The sequence below is a fragment of the Heptranchias perlo genome, chromosome 17 (genome assembly GCF_035084215.1).
Source record: "Heptranchias perlo isolate sHepPer1 chromosome 17, sHepPer1.hap1, whole genome shotgun sequence".
Classification (NCBI taxonomy): Eukaryota; Metazoa; Chordata; class Chondrichthyes; order Hexanchiformes; family Hexanchidae; genus Heptranchias; species Heptranchias perlo.
This window is the reverse complement of record NC_090341.1, coordinates 15,061,281-15,073,836: the sequence shown is the minus strand read 5'-3', so window position 1 is coordinate 15,073,836 and position 12,556 is coordinate 15,061,281. Positions and strand designations below refer to the sequence as shown.

Genomic DNA, 12,556 nt, shown 5'->3' with positions numbered 1-12,556 from the left:
TATTCTTATTATGACTTTTTTTAGCGAGATTTTACAACTGAGTGGCTTGCTAGGCCATTTCAGAGGGCAATTAAGAATCAACCACATTGCTGTGGGTCTGGAGTCACACATAGGCCAGACCAGGTAAGGACAGCAGGTTTCCTCCCCTAAAGGACATTAGTGAACCAGATGTATGTGGTACTGCACCCCAGGGTGCAGTACTGGGATGTCTTTTATATAAATGATTTGGACACAGGCAGTAGAGGAATGATATTTAAATTTGTTGAAAATACCAAATTAAGGGCACAGCAAGCTGAGAGGAAGAATGTAAGAGACTGCCAGATGACAGACAGATTAACAAAATATGCAGGTGGATGGCAGATGTAAGATTAAATGTAAGAGATTTAGGATAGAAAGGACGATTTTTTCTAAAACAGAGGAAGAATATAAGAGACTGTCAGATGACAGACAGATTAACAAAATGTGCAGGTAGATGACAGATATGTGATTAAATGTGAGAGATTTAAGACAGGATGGAACATTATTTTTTTTTAAACAGAGTTGTGAGGCTGTGGAATGCAGTACTGGAGTTAGTGATTTAAGCAAAGTCAATGTCAACATTTAGGAATAGGTTGGATAGTGGTTGAGGGAAAGAGAAATAAAGAGATATGGGGAACAGAGTACACACAAGAAATCAGGACTATTGTTCGTGTGGGGGATAACATCAACATGGACTGGTTGGGCTGAATGGCCTGTTTCCATGTTGTAATTTCAATGCAGATACAGTTGATTGCAGAGAAATGTTAAATAGTACTTTTTGGCAAAAACAACAGTAAAAGGAAATGTAACTTGAACTATAAGGTTCTTAACAGAATGGCGAAAATGAGAGATTTGGGAGTGCAGATGCTTAGATCTTTAAAATTGGGAGTGCAGGTTAAAAAAAGCATCAAATGAGGATCTGGGTTTTAAACATAGGGCTATTAATATAAAATGTTGAATTTGTACAAGACATTGCTTAGACCACTGCTAGAACATTGCATGAAATTCTGGGCACCTCATTATAGGAAGGACATTAGAGCCATGGAAAAGCTTACTCTAAAGATTCACTAGAATGATGACAGCAACGAAAGGTTATAGTTATGAAAAAAGCCTGAAAATATGTTTTCTCCCCACTGGAACAGAGAAGGATAAGAGGAGGATCTAATAGAGGTTTTCAAAATTATTTGAAATATTTTGAGGACAATAGTGATAGACTGTTGCCACCGATTGGCAAATTTGGTAGCAAGGCAGTGCTGAATCAGTATTATAGAAGAATGAAGGGACAAATTAGAAGCATATTTTTTGCATTAGGTCATGAAAACTTGGAGTGCTTTCATACAATTGGTTATTGATGCAGAGACTAGAACATCGTTCAAAAGGGAATTGGATAAACATTTGAAAAGGGAGAATATAAAAACATGCAGGGAAATCGGACTAGTGTAGACCGTTCCAGTTGAAAGGCTAGCAGCAGCACAGGCATGATGGTCCAAATGGCCTCCTTCAGTGCTCTAAATTTAATCGTTCTAACTGGATATTTGATTGGCACAGAAAAAGTCACTCGTTTTTTCTCAATTGTAATTTTTTAAGCTTTACCAATTGAAATGTCTGCAACGTTGTCAATATTTGAAAATTTCCTGATGTTTGCAATTCATGTGAAATGCAGCGAATCTCAAGAACCCTTCCAGCAGAAGGTAAAAACAGTTAACCTCTCTTAACTCCCCTTGTTCTGCTTTATCGCAACCTTGAAACTCTCGACCGGACGCTGCATCGGAACTCCCGATAAGGGTTATAAAGTTTGGCAACTCTGTCTGATACTCAGCTACACTGCTACGAGAAGATGCTTCCGATAATCTCACTCAGTGAATGAGTAAATAGAGGAAGAAAATTCATTTATCCAGCAATGGATCTCCAGATATTGCTAAACAGCTCCAAGAAATCATCAAAATATTCATTCCAAGTATTGAAAGATAGCCAAATTGTGAAGAGGCACAACACAACGCTGACAAAATGCATTGTACAGATTCCTGGAAATATAGTTTGCAAAAATCTTCCTCCTTTCCTTCTCCCTCCCCACCCAAACATATGTTCAGTAAAACAGGGCACCCTTTTGGTAGGTAGCCAAATCCACTAATACACAAGATTAAATCTCCTTTATTGAACATTTAACAGGGATTTAAAGAAGAAATACAATTATAAATTAAATCCACTAAAATATCTTTAAACTTGGCACAGGAATGTTTCTTTACCACAACCAAGTAATACTCCATTACAATGATCTGTTTCCTTCAGAGGACTATAAACAGAACCTCATTTTGCATGCACATGCCATTATTACCATAATTCAGCATTCTCTCTTTGTAGGTTATAATTTAAGACAGCGTATCAATTAAAAAGGTGTTTCTTCTTTTAAAAATCTATGTAAAAAATGATTACGACATTACCTTCAACCTATCTGCTGCAGCACACACAGGCACAAGCTATTCTTGAAATACACATTCTTTGTCAAAGGGAAGAATTTCAATGGTCTGCTATTCCATACAAACTTTGATCAAAACAGAATATCCAGCACCGCAGCTCCAGCTCATGGAAAGCCCAGTACCACAGGCCCACCTCCTAGGCAGAGTATTCTCAGTTACAGCTCCTGCTTTTTAGCGTGTCCTGTAACATTATGCCGAGACATAAAGGGCAATTTTAACCTAACGTGCCAGTCGCGAAACTGACAGGATTGGATGCAACACTGGTTTTATACCATGTCTGATATTACTCTCCAATGAAGTCAGTGGAAAGTAATATTGGATGGGGTGTAAAACTGGAGTTCCATCCGATCCCATGGGTTTCCCGCCCGGCGAATTAGGTTAAAATGACCCCCATAGAAGCTGAAAGCACAGACGTCACACATGACCTTTGGCTTCTATGCATCCTCATTGTTTGATCCTTTCACTACCGTATATACCTGTTGTATAATGGCGAAACCATTTTAAAAGATTGAAAGATAAACTAAAAGCTTCATTAGAAACATTTTATTCATCTAAATTTAAGTATAAATCAATACCATCACTTACAATGTCATCCTAACCATTTGTCTCGGTTAGTGTCCGCTGGGTTACTGCTTTCTGTCTCACTTCCAGTAATCTATCACTTGTTAAATATTCTGTGGATCAGTAAGGATCTGAAACTACTGATAACCTCATATTTTGTTATTCTGTCCTTCAAAGGATTGATGCATGAATCTCATTCCGATCTTTCAATTTATCAAGCCAGTTCTTGCCATTTCCTGGTGCAATAGCATAGAGATGACTTCTGAACATTGACACCCATGGAGCAATAAAAAACAAAATGTCCACATTTCAACGAGAAAAGAATAGCTGTCCCAAGCCAATCCAAACTGCAGTATGCTATTTTGCACTGCATCTCTCAGCCCTCTCGCCACATACATTCTTACCAACTCTCTGGATACATAATAGAGTGTAAATCCATCACAAGAGTATAGATAATATAGATAAGTTTTTCATAGCACATTACCCTTTCTAAGATAACATGCTAATTATTAAAGTGCAGAAGATCATTTTACTCCCAAAAAAAATGCTAATAACTTTTCACAGCTTGGAAGGTGATATGGATTTTACAAGACAGACCTCGCACTCTTCTTTGGAGTGGCGGTGGGGAGAGGAAAGGAGAAAGTGTCTAGTCATGATGCTCTGGCCATAATCTATGAGAACCAGCTGGTCTTTTCCTGCTTGTCAATTTCGTATGTTCACCTCCAAAGTGTGCAATGTCAACATCCACCTCTCCACTTCACATCTTAAACCCTGCCTGTCCTCTCCAAATCTCCAAGATTTTCCCTTCTCTCTGTATCTCTGAAATCCCTCTAGATATATTCTTTCCTCACATCATCCTACCTTCTCAACCATTTTACAATCCTACCTTCCCTTCCACCATCCCGTAGGGCAGGACGACTACTCTACCACTCACTCCCTCACATGGGAAAATCCCTTGATGCTTACCTCTCCCAACTGTAAAGCCTGCAATACTACCTGCCACTCTTATAGTATCCAGTTGAGTATGGTAGAAGTGAAATTTCCTAATCTGGACAGATGGTATTTACATTAGGGAATACACAAGATCTGAAATCTCCATCATTGCAAAATTCAGCCAAATACCTGCTGGTGTGTGTGCCCCCCACCAGTAGAGTTTGGTGAACCAGACAATAACTCATGGAGGAATTCACCATGTGAGGAAATAGGTAACAGGGAGAATCCTGACTTGGGATGGTTGGGAAAGGACTTCAAATCCCACATTAGACGATGGAGTATGGACAGCAGGTGGTCACATCGAGTACTCAAGACAAGTAATTATGTCACAGAAATGCCCAACTTCAATTCTCTGATCTTCATGCACATGTGCAAGTGTCAACAGGAAGTAACAAATTCTACTTGTGCCATAAGTTTTCCTAAAGGTTTGGGTCAAAATCCTGGAATTCCCAACCATTGCAGGAGCACCATCACAAGGACTGAAGTGGTTCAAGGAGAAGGCCCACCACCATCTTCTCAGAGAAACTAAGGATGCGCAATAAATGCAACTTTGCCAGCATCGCCTACATCTTGAGATCAAATTAAAATAAAAAGTTAAAAAATGTGTGGGTTTAAACAACTTGCATTTATAAAGCATCTTTAATGCAGAAAAACGTCCCATGGTGTTAGTATTAGTGAGATCCTCTATGGTCCTGCAAGACTCTAGGGAGATCCACCCCACTATGATTTCAGCTATAGTTACTTACAAAACAATGCATTGAAGAACAAAAGGAACATTGGGCTATTAGATGCCATGGCAACATAACAGGATACAATAATGCTGCGTCATCTACAACACCCATACTTTTACAGTTATGCCAAAATAGCTAGACCCAAATTGTAACATAACAACTTGCATTTATATAGCACCTTCAACATAGTAAAACACCCCAAGGGGCTTCACAGGAGTGGTATCAAATAAAATTTGACACCGATTCACATAAGGAGATATTAAGACAGGTGACCAAAAACTTGGTCAAAGAGATAGGTTTTAAGGAGCGCCTTAAAATGAGGAGAAAGAGGTAGAGAGGTTTAGATAGGGAATTCCAAAGCTTAGAGCCTTATCTGCTGAAAGCACGGCCACCAATAGTGAAGTGATTCAAATCAGGGATACACAAAAGGCCAAAATTGGAGGAGAGCAGAGATCTGGGAGGGTTGTCGGGCTGGAGGTGGTTACAGAGATATGGAGGGGTGAGGCCATGGTGGGATTTGAGTGTGTTGCCAAACTGACAGATTGGATAACTGAAGGACATTAACCCACCATTTTGATTGCTTTCCATACACACTTTGCAGCTAGGGTGGGACTCACTAAATGAGTTACAAGCAAGTGTGAATGTAGTACCTGCTCACTCTATGTAAAATGGTCCACTGCAACCTACCCCTCCAACCAAAGCACGCCACTGGTAAGGTTTTGCAAGTATCTTTTTATAATGAAGAGCAAATTATGCAGCAGCAAACTGACTGGAAAAAACCTGCGACGCTCTCCAAGTAAATGGAAAAATTCAAACAATAGGTCTTTTTTGGACCCAATGCTAAAATGCCACCTTTCACTTTCTTAGCTGAATGAAAGCAGACAGATCTGGACAGTGTAATCCTGATAAATGTCCAAAATAACCAATTTGCCAAGATTTTTCATACTTGGATCAAAATTATAATTGGCAGAGGAATGCACTTTTCTAAACTGGACTGTAATTGGAAACAGATCATTCCCCCACCCCCCCGCCCCATTTTCATTTTCTTATACTCACATTCCTCACTACTTACTTCCTAAGGACAGCAATCTCATTCTCAATACTGTTCTCCTTCCCTTGCAGAGCTTTCTTGGGGATACACTTAATAGCGACGAGTTTCTGAGTCCGCTTCTCCTCAGCAAGGACCACTTCAGAGAATGCACCCCTGAAAAGAAAAGGCAGACATGTTAGTCACTCTATAGCAGTCAAGTGCTATCATTAATTGTTTGACACACTATCGTGTTATGGGATAAAATACAAAGACTGAATCCTAACAGATCGCTAGTTAGTCATCCAGCCACCAGAAAACTCACCCAATTATGACACCCAATCATGAGGCATGAGTGTGACATTCAAGCAGGGGTGTCAAGAGTGAGACTTATGAAACGTATTTGATGCTCTATATTTAGAAGTATTGGGCCTGGCTGGAGGGAAAACCCACAGGGAAATTATACAATTCTGGAGATTAGATGAGAGACTGTTTCCACTGGCAGGAGGGTCAGTAACCAGAGGACACAGATTTAAGATAACTGCAAAAGACCAAGGAGGGAGATGAGGAGAATTTGTTTTTTTTAAAAATACAGCGAGTTGTTATGATCTGGAACGCACTGCCTGAAAGGGTGGTGGAAGCAGATTCAATAGTAACTTTCAAAAGGGAATTGGATAAATACTTGAAAAGGAAAAATTTGCAGGACTGTGGGGAAAGAGCAGGGGAGTGGGACTAATTGAATAGCTGGCACAGGCATGAAGGGCTGAATGGCCTCCTTCTGTGTTGTATGATTCTATGAGGCAGCCTTGCAGCTGGCAGGCTAAGTGATTGGAAGAAGCCACTGCAAGCCACAATGTCCACTCTTACAAGGCCAAATTCTAAAGAGGGCTTTAATTGGAGCAATTAAAATTGGCTTCAGTATCCCTGGGATAGGAATGGAGGAAGACCAAAAAATGCCGTGGTTCCTATTCCTGAAAAGTACATTTGTATGAACGCTGGGCGATTGGGCTGTTATGACATCCCACAGTTGAATAGCCCAAACACAATGACTGTCCATTCACACATTACAAAATGGTCGCTTGGGTGAAGCACCACAGCTGGTGGAACCCAACATGAGTCACCACCTTCAGGAGAAAAAGTGTCTTCAAAATAATATTAATTTATGTTCACATTTGCATTATTCTTTTTATGCATCCTTTAGTTTCAGAGCTGAAAATCAGAGTTCATGTACCGCAAGTGTAACATGAAGTTAGCGAGAATTATCCAACTTCTCTACAGTTGTGTAAACACAACAGACAACTGCCTAACCACTGTTGTGACAGTAGGAGATGTGTTGTTAAGATACTGGCATGGAAATTACCATTTGGTGATATTAGCGGATAAACACTCAATGCTGTAGTAATGCTGAATGTCGTAAAAGGGCGTTGGGCTTTCGTATGCTAACATTGCAAACAGTAATTTCTAGACGGTGTATAAAAACGAGGCAAACTGTTTAATGTAACTCTACTGAACCAGCATGGCCTTTATCCCATTAGCAGATAAATGATTGGAAAGGAGCGATCACGTTGATTGAGAGTGAACACTGCCACACAGCTGTTGATCAAGTTTAGAAGTAGCACAAGTACTGCACGAATTCACACACGTAATACTGGCTCACATTAATGTTTGTCCCATCTATTTATAGTTACAATTAACTCACATCCACATTTCATGTTGAAGTGGGACATTACAGCAAATTAAAATCTTACTTGAATCTTGTGCAATAAATTTGCTTTGCTGCCACCATTGCAGCATAAACCATTCTGGAATGCTCATCATAAATCACTAAGTTTCTCCTGCAATAAAATCCAGAATCCATACCACTCATTAAAAAGCACCTCTGGTTCTTTGTGACGTACCGATCTGAAAAGTCTGTGCAATGAAGCGGTTAGTATCATGAGATTATACCAATGTATCACATAGTAAAAGCTGCAGTTCCCTTTCCAATTTTCTGAGAATCTCAGGGACCTCAGGTTTACTCTGTGATTGGCCAGGTAGTTTCTGACTACAGGAATTGCAGTGCTTGAGGTCAAGGGTTTGAGTCCTTCACCTAATGGACATTCTAGTTATAAAAACCTGGTCAGCCTTTGGGTGACTCATGAAGATAAACCAGGCTGTAACAATCTGCTATCAACACCATTCATTTAAATACATGGGACAGGGGAAAGGGGCAGTCTGAATGTGGTTAACCCTCCTTCACAGCTATTCACCCTCTGGCCAATTTCATTTCATTTCCGTCTGACCTGAAGCAAATCTGCATCCCACTTTAATCCTAGAGCAACCAAGAACAATCGCCCTACATAGTGGGGGTAGGGGGAGTGGAGAGAATTGCTGTTTGAATATCTTTAAATAGTAAAAGTAATTCATTCAAGGAAAGTGGAACTGATCATTACAGGCAGCCTAGATGACGCCTTCCCTTTACTTTGATAAGCCACCTGTTTTTAGGATTAAGCCAGATAATTACTCCTTGAAAGATGAATTCCTAGGGTTAAATCCAATCAAATCTGGCATACACTAATTCTAGTGCAACAAATGTGGCTGCTTTCCAAGTTGGCCACAAGGAGTACTGATCTTCTCTTCAATGGCAGCATCAACATAGAACACACCTTCAGTAAAAAGGTCACATACTGAAAATTGAGCAAAATTCCAAGGGGCCGGAGACACCAACGATGCACCGAATTGTGCAAGTGAACTCCTTTAGGTATTGGACTTTCTGAAAACTGTCAAAAGCATTTACTCACTTAAAATAAGCAATATGTACTTTCGAAAATATTTTTGGTGATTAAACTCCAAAGTTTTTTGATTACAAATATTCTGTTTTACTTTCAATCTGAATTCAGGAAAAAAAAATCCTGAAAATCAGAAGATGCAATTATCGATGTCAATTGCTCTTGATGGATTCCTGTTGCTTGTCCTCCCATTTGGTTATCTGACCCACAGCAAGATTCAAATCTCTTGCTGTATATCTAAGAACATAAATATTTCAAATGCATAAATATATGTGGTAACCTGGTCAGGTAGGGTCGAATTCCAACTGTTTTACCACAGAGCAATACAAGTGTATATTTGCTTGCAAAGTCTGCATTGCGCATGCACCTCTTGTAGTGTCCTGTATTGTGTAGGATGCCTCAGATTCATGGGTTTTAGATAAAATATCATTCTGGTTGTCAGACAAAAAGAACACTCAATTTCTGAATGAAGGGAAGGACCATCGGTCCTCACTCTTGCTCCATCTCAAATCTCATCCAGAAAGAGGTTCATGGGGATTGCCAAAGCAGTAAAACATAAAATTAATTGTGTACCAGTGATACAAAGAAATTGTATTCCACAGGGAGGGACAGAGCTGGTTACTCAGACTGACGATTCATGGCATGCAATGAAAGAAGCTGCAACAAGTTTGGTGCCAAGCCCCTCGATAATGTTCTATCCACCTCTGTTTGAATGAGGGGACAAAACAGCTGGAAAAATCTATTACCAGTGCTTAAATCAACATACTCCCTGGGACTCACGTTTCACACATAGGACTATGGAGATATATTGCATTACTGCGTGTATGCTGACCCCAACTGACCATTCTTTTAACTAATTTTCAGCAATGTGGATGCTCCATAAAATAGCAACATTCTTTGTTCACAATAAAGTTGTCCTGGCAGAAGACTAATTTGCCCAAATGAAAACAAGTAAGGTGTTGCTTTTCTGTGTATTCTTTTTAATTCTTCAAGTATCTTGGTTCTGAAAGTGAAACTCCAATTGTAATTGACCATAATTTCGGTTAGTAGGCAGTTTTATAATTGGTTGCAACAAGTTTTCTAAGAAAATGTAGATGCCTACTAGATTACTGCCTCATTCATGGCCTAACATGGCTATGTGGGAGGAATGCAAATTTTTGGCTCTTCAATGTATTACCTACTTTTTAAAAAACTGCCACCCTCTTATCTATGTTTATGAGGGAACTATAATTGTCAGAACGAAAGGTTAAAATCTTTACCTTCACGGAGTACACCATGCTACTCAGAACACAAAAGAACATTTTGCAATGTGTAGGGGGAACAAACAAATGTGGAGAAATCTATTTGAAAAACCCAAGGGCAAGCAGCAGACTCAAATTAGCAGAAGCCGCACTGAAGAGACAATGTGCACTATTAATATATTAAAACGAGGTGACTGTTCAATTTGTAAGTAAAGAGTTGGTATCCCCAGAGACACTTTCTACCAAAGTAGTTTACCAAATGAACAGTCAGAAAGTTTATTTGCATGAAGGGAATATATTAGGGAGAAGTGTGGTGGAGCATTTAAGAGAAGTGAAAGCCTGTAACATTGTCTGGAACTGGGCATTGCTAGTTCAGGGTTATAGTGCACAATGCGCATGTGGGTGCATGGGGGGGGGGGGGGGGCTGAAGAGACAGACACAGACACAGACAGAATGAGAGGGAAAGAAAGAGAATGTGAGAGAGAGAGAGAGAGAGAGAGAGAGAGAGAGAGAGAGAGAATGAGAGAAAGAGGGAAAATTAGAAAGACAATGAGACAGAGACAATATGAGAATGAGAGAGACAATGAGAGACGAACATACATAAATGGCAGAGACAGATGCCTATCCTTAGTGAATGCACTTGTACAAATATGCATGAGAAAGGCATACTTGTACTGTGCTAGTGCTACAGATAAGACAAAAGCAGTAATCGTGTAGGTGTTGCTGCTACATCATCCTTTAGACCTCAACCGTGCAAACTTCATAAGGAAACATCACCAGACTACTGGCATAGTCAAATTCTGGTTTAATAATTTTAATATTGATGCTGAATTATATAGCATGCATTCAGCTTGTAACAGCAGTACAGTTGTTAAGAGAAATAGCCTTCCAATATCAAACTTTTCTTTCTCTGGTCAGCCAGGTTAAGAATTCCTTATCTGAGCGATAAGATCAGTGCTCTTACAAATAGGCAGGGTGCTTAGAAGTTGGCTTCTCTAAATATTTAAGTAGGCAATTAAGCACATCACTTAAATAAGCAGAATAATGGTCAAAGCCCATCATAAAAGACAAGGCCAGACTTTAATCTGAACAGGCAAAAATATCAGATAAGGTCGCATCAATTTGGGCAAGAAACCAGAAGCGAGGAGATTTATCTTACTATGTCACTTCATTGGATGTTATTGCTGCCCACATGGTCCATTATTTGATTCGGAGGGTATAATTTTAGATACTTACGTGAGAACAGCCAAGTTCCAGGATGTTGCATTTTACCCTTGGATATCAAGGTTGCTTCTTTTGGTTTAATTTTTCCCTGACCATGTTTATTTTAGGTCATCCTGAACTTTGGGCAAGATCAGAGGACCTGCTGTGGGTTTGCTCTGGGGCCTAGCTAAGTTTGCCATCTTTTACGTCCAGGATGTCTGGCAGGTTTCTCCCAACAGTTTGTTCACTTTTCGAGCCATAGTTCATACCTGGGTGACTACTGAACACCAACAGGCAGTGTCCACTAGTTCACTGGATGTCATCTGTGAGCACTGAATACTGCATGGAATTTTTGATTTGATTTTTCTAGATCTTAGTGCTTTTATTTCATTTGTTATTTTAGATAATTTTGTTTTTAAAAAAAATTAGTTTGGGTGAGCTACTGGCGAAAATGTTAGTGGCATTGCACCTTTAAGGGGAGACACTTGATTACACTTTGTGTTTAAACTGGCCCATCAGAAAATAAGACTGTGGATGCTTTTTTGAGGCAGACAGTGGTTGAAGCAGAGACCACTGCACCTTTTAAAAGGGAAAAGTGAATAAATCCGGTAGAAGGTACAAGGCTATAGAGACAGTACCAAGAGCTGGGCGAGATTAGTTCATCTCTGCACTGTAAACTTCAGTGCCTGAAGGGAATATATTAGGGAGAAGTGTGGAAAGTGCTCTTTCCACAGTCTCATATGGATACAGCCATTCCTTAATCTGTGAGCACATCTGTCAGTTCAGTATTCTTTTCTACTTGGCTGTGTAGGTGCAAAACAACCACTTGCAGATCTTTTTCAGAATAATTATCCCATTCCTGCTACCTCTCCATACCAGTCATTTTGTACATCCATCGTATTAGGGAAAGTTTAATAGGGTGTTGCAACATGTTCTAGTGTGTCCCATGGCTTTGACCACAGAAAGTCAAGACAAAGGAAATTTCCCTCAGTGCAGTAGTGATGCTGTAGGTATAGGTGTGGGGGATCAGCAGCTTCTGAAGCTCCATCTAGTGACAAAAGTGTGCAGCTGCAAGGTGACTGTTGGTCATGGAATGGTGATGCCCAAGTAAGGAATCATAGAAAGTTAGGGCACAGAAGGACGCCATTCGGCCCATCACGTCCGCGCCTGCTGAAAAACAGCTATCCAGCTTAATCCCACTTTCCAGCACTTGGTCCGTAGCCCTGTAGGTTGCAGCACTTCAGGTGTATCGATCGATCAATATAGATAGGTCGATAGATAGAGAGATAGAGAGATAGACTGGCTTTTGAAGATAGAATTTTATGCAACCTCTGTGCCATATTTTTCAACAAGTATCTGTCTCTCCTCACCATACACAAACATTAATCAAGACTTCAGAAAAAGGATAGAATAAAGTAGAGATTCTTTTAAATCATACCAGAAATCAATTACTTAGATTGATCTGCAGACTGAAGATATTTTTTGACAGCTCCCAATGACATTTGTGATAGAATGAAGAAGCTGACAAACTGACTGC

General features: G+C 39.9%; 2 protein-coding genes across 2 annotated transcripts in view; one reads left to right on the top strand and one right to left on the bottom strand.

Moving 5' to 3' along the window:
- arpc4l (actin related protein 2/3 complex, subunit 4, like) overlaps nt 1-12,556 on the top strand; it is a 449,372-nt gene that overhangs the window by 301,176 nt on the left and 135,640 nt on the right. The window lies entirely within an intron of this gene.
- camk1b (calcium/calmodulin-dependent protein kinase Ib) overlaps nt 1-12,556 on the bottom strand; it is a 158,389-nt gene that overhangs the window by 62,069 nt on the left and 83,764 nt on the right. Inside the window, exon 3 of the mRNA XM_067998561.1 lies at nt 5,853-5,984. Coding sequence (XP_067854662.1) covers nt 5,853-5,984 — 132 coding nt within the window. The remainder of the gene's footprint in view (nt 1-5,852; nt 5,985-12,556) is intronic.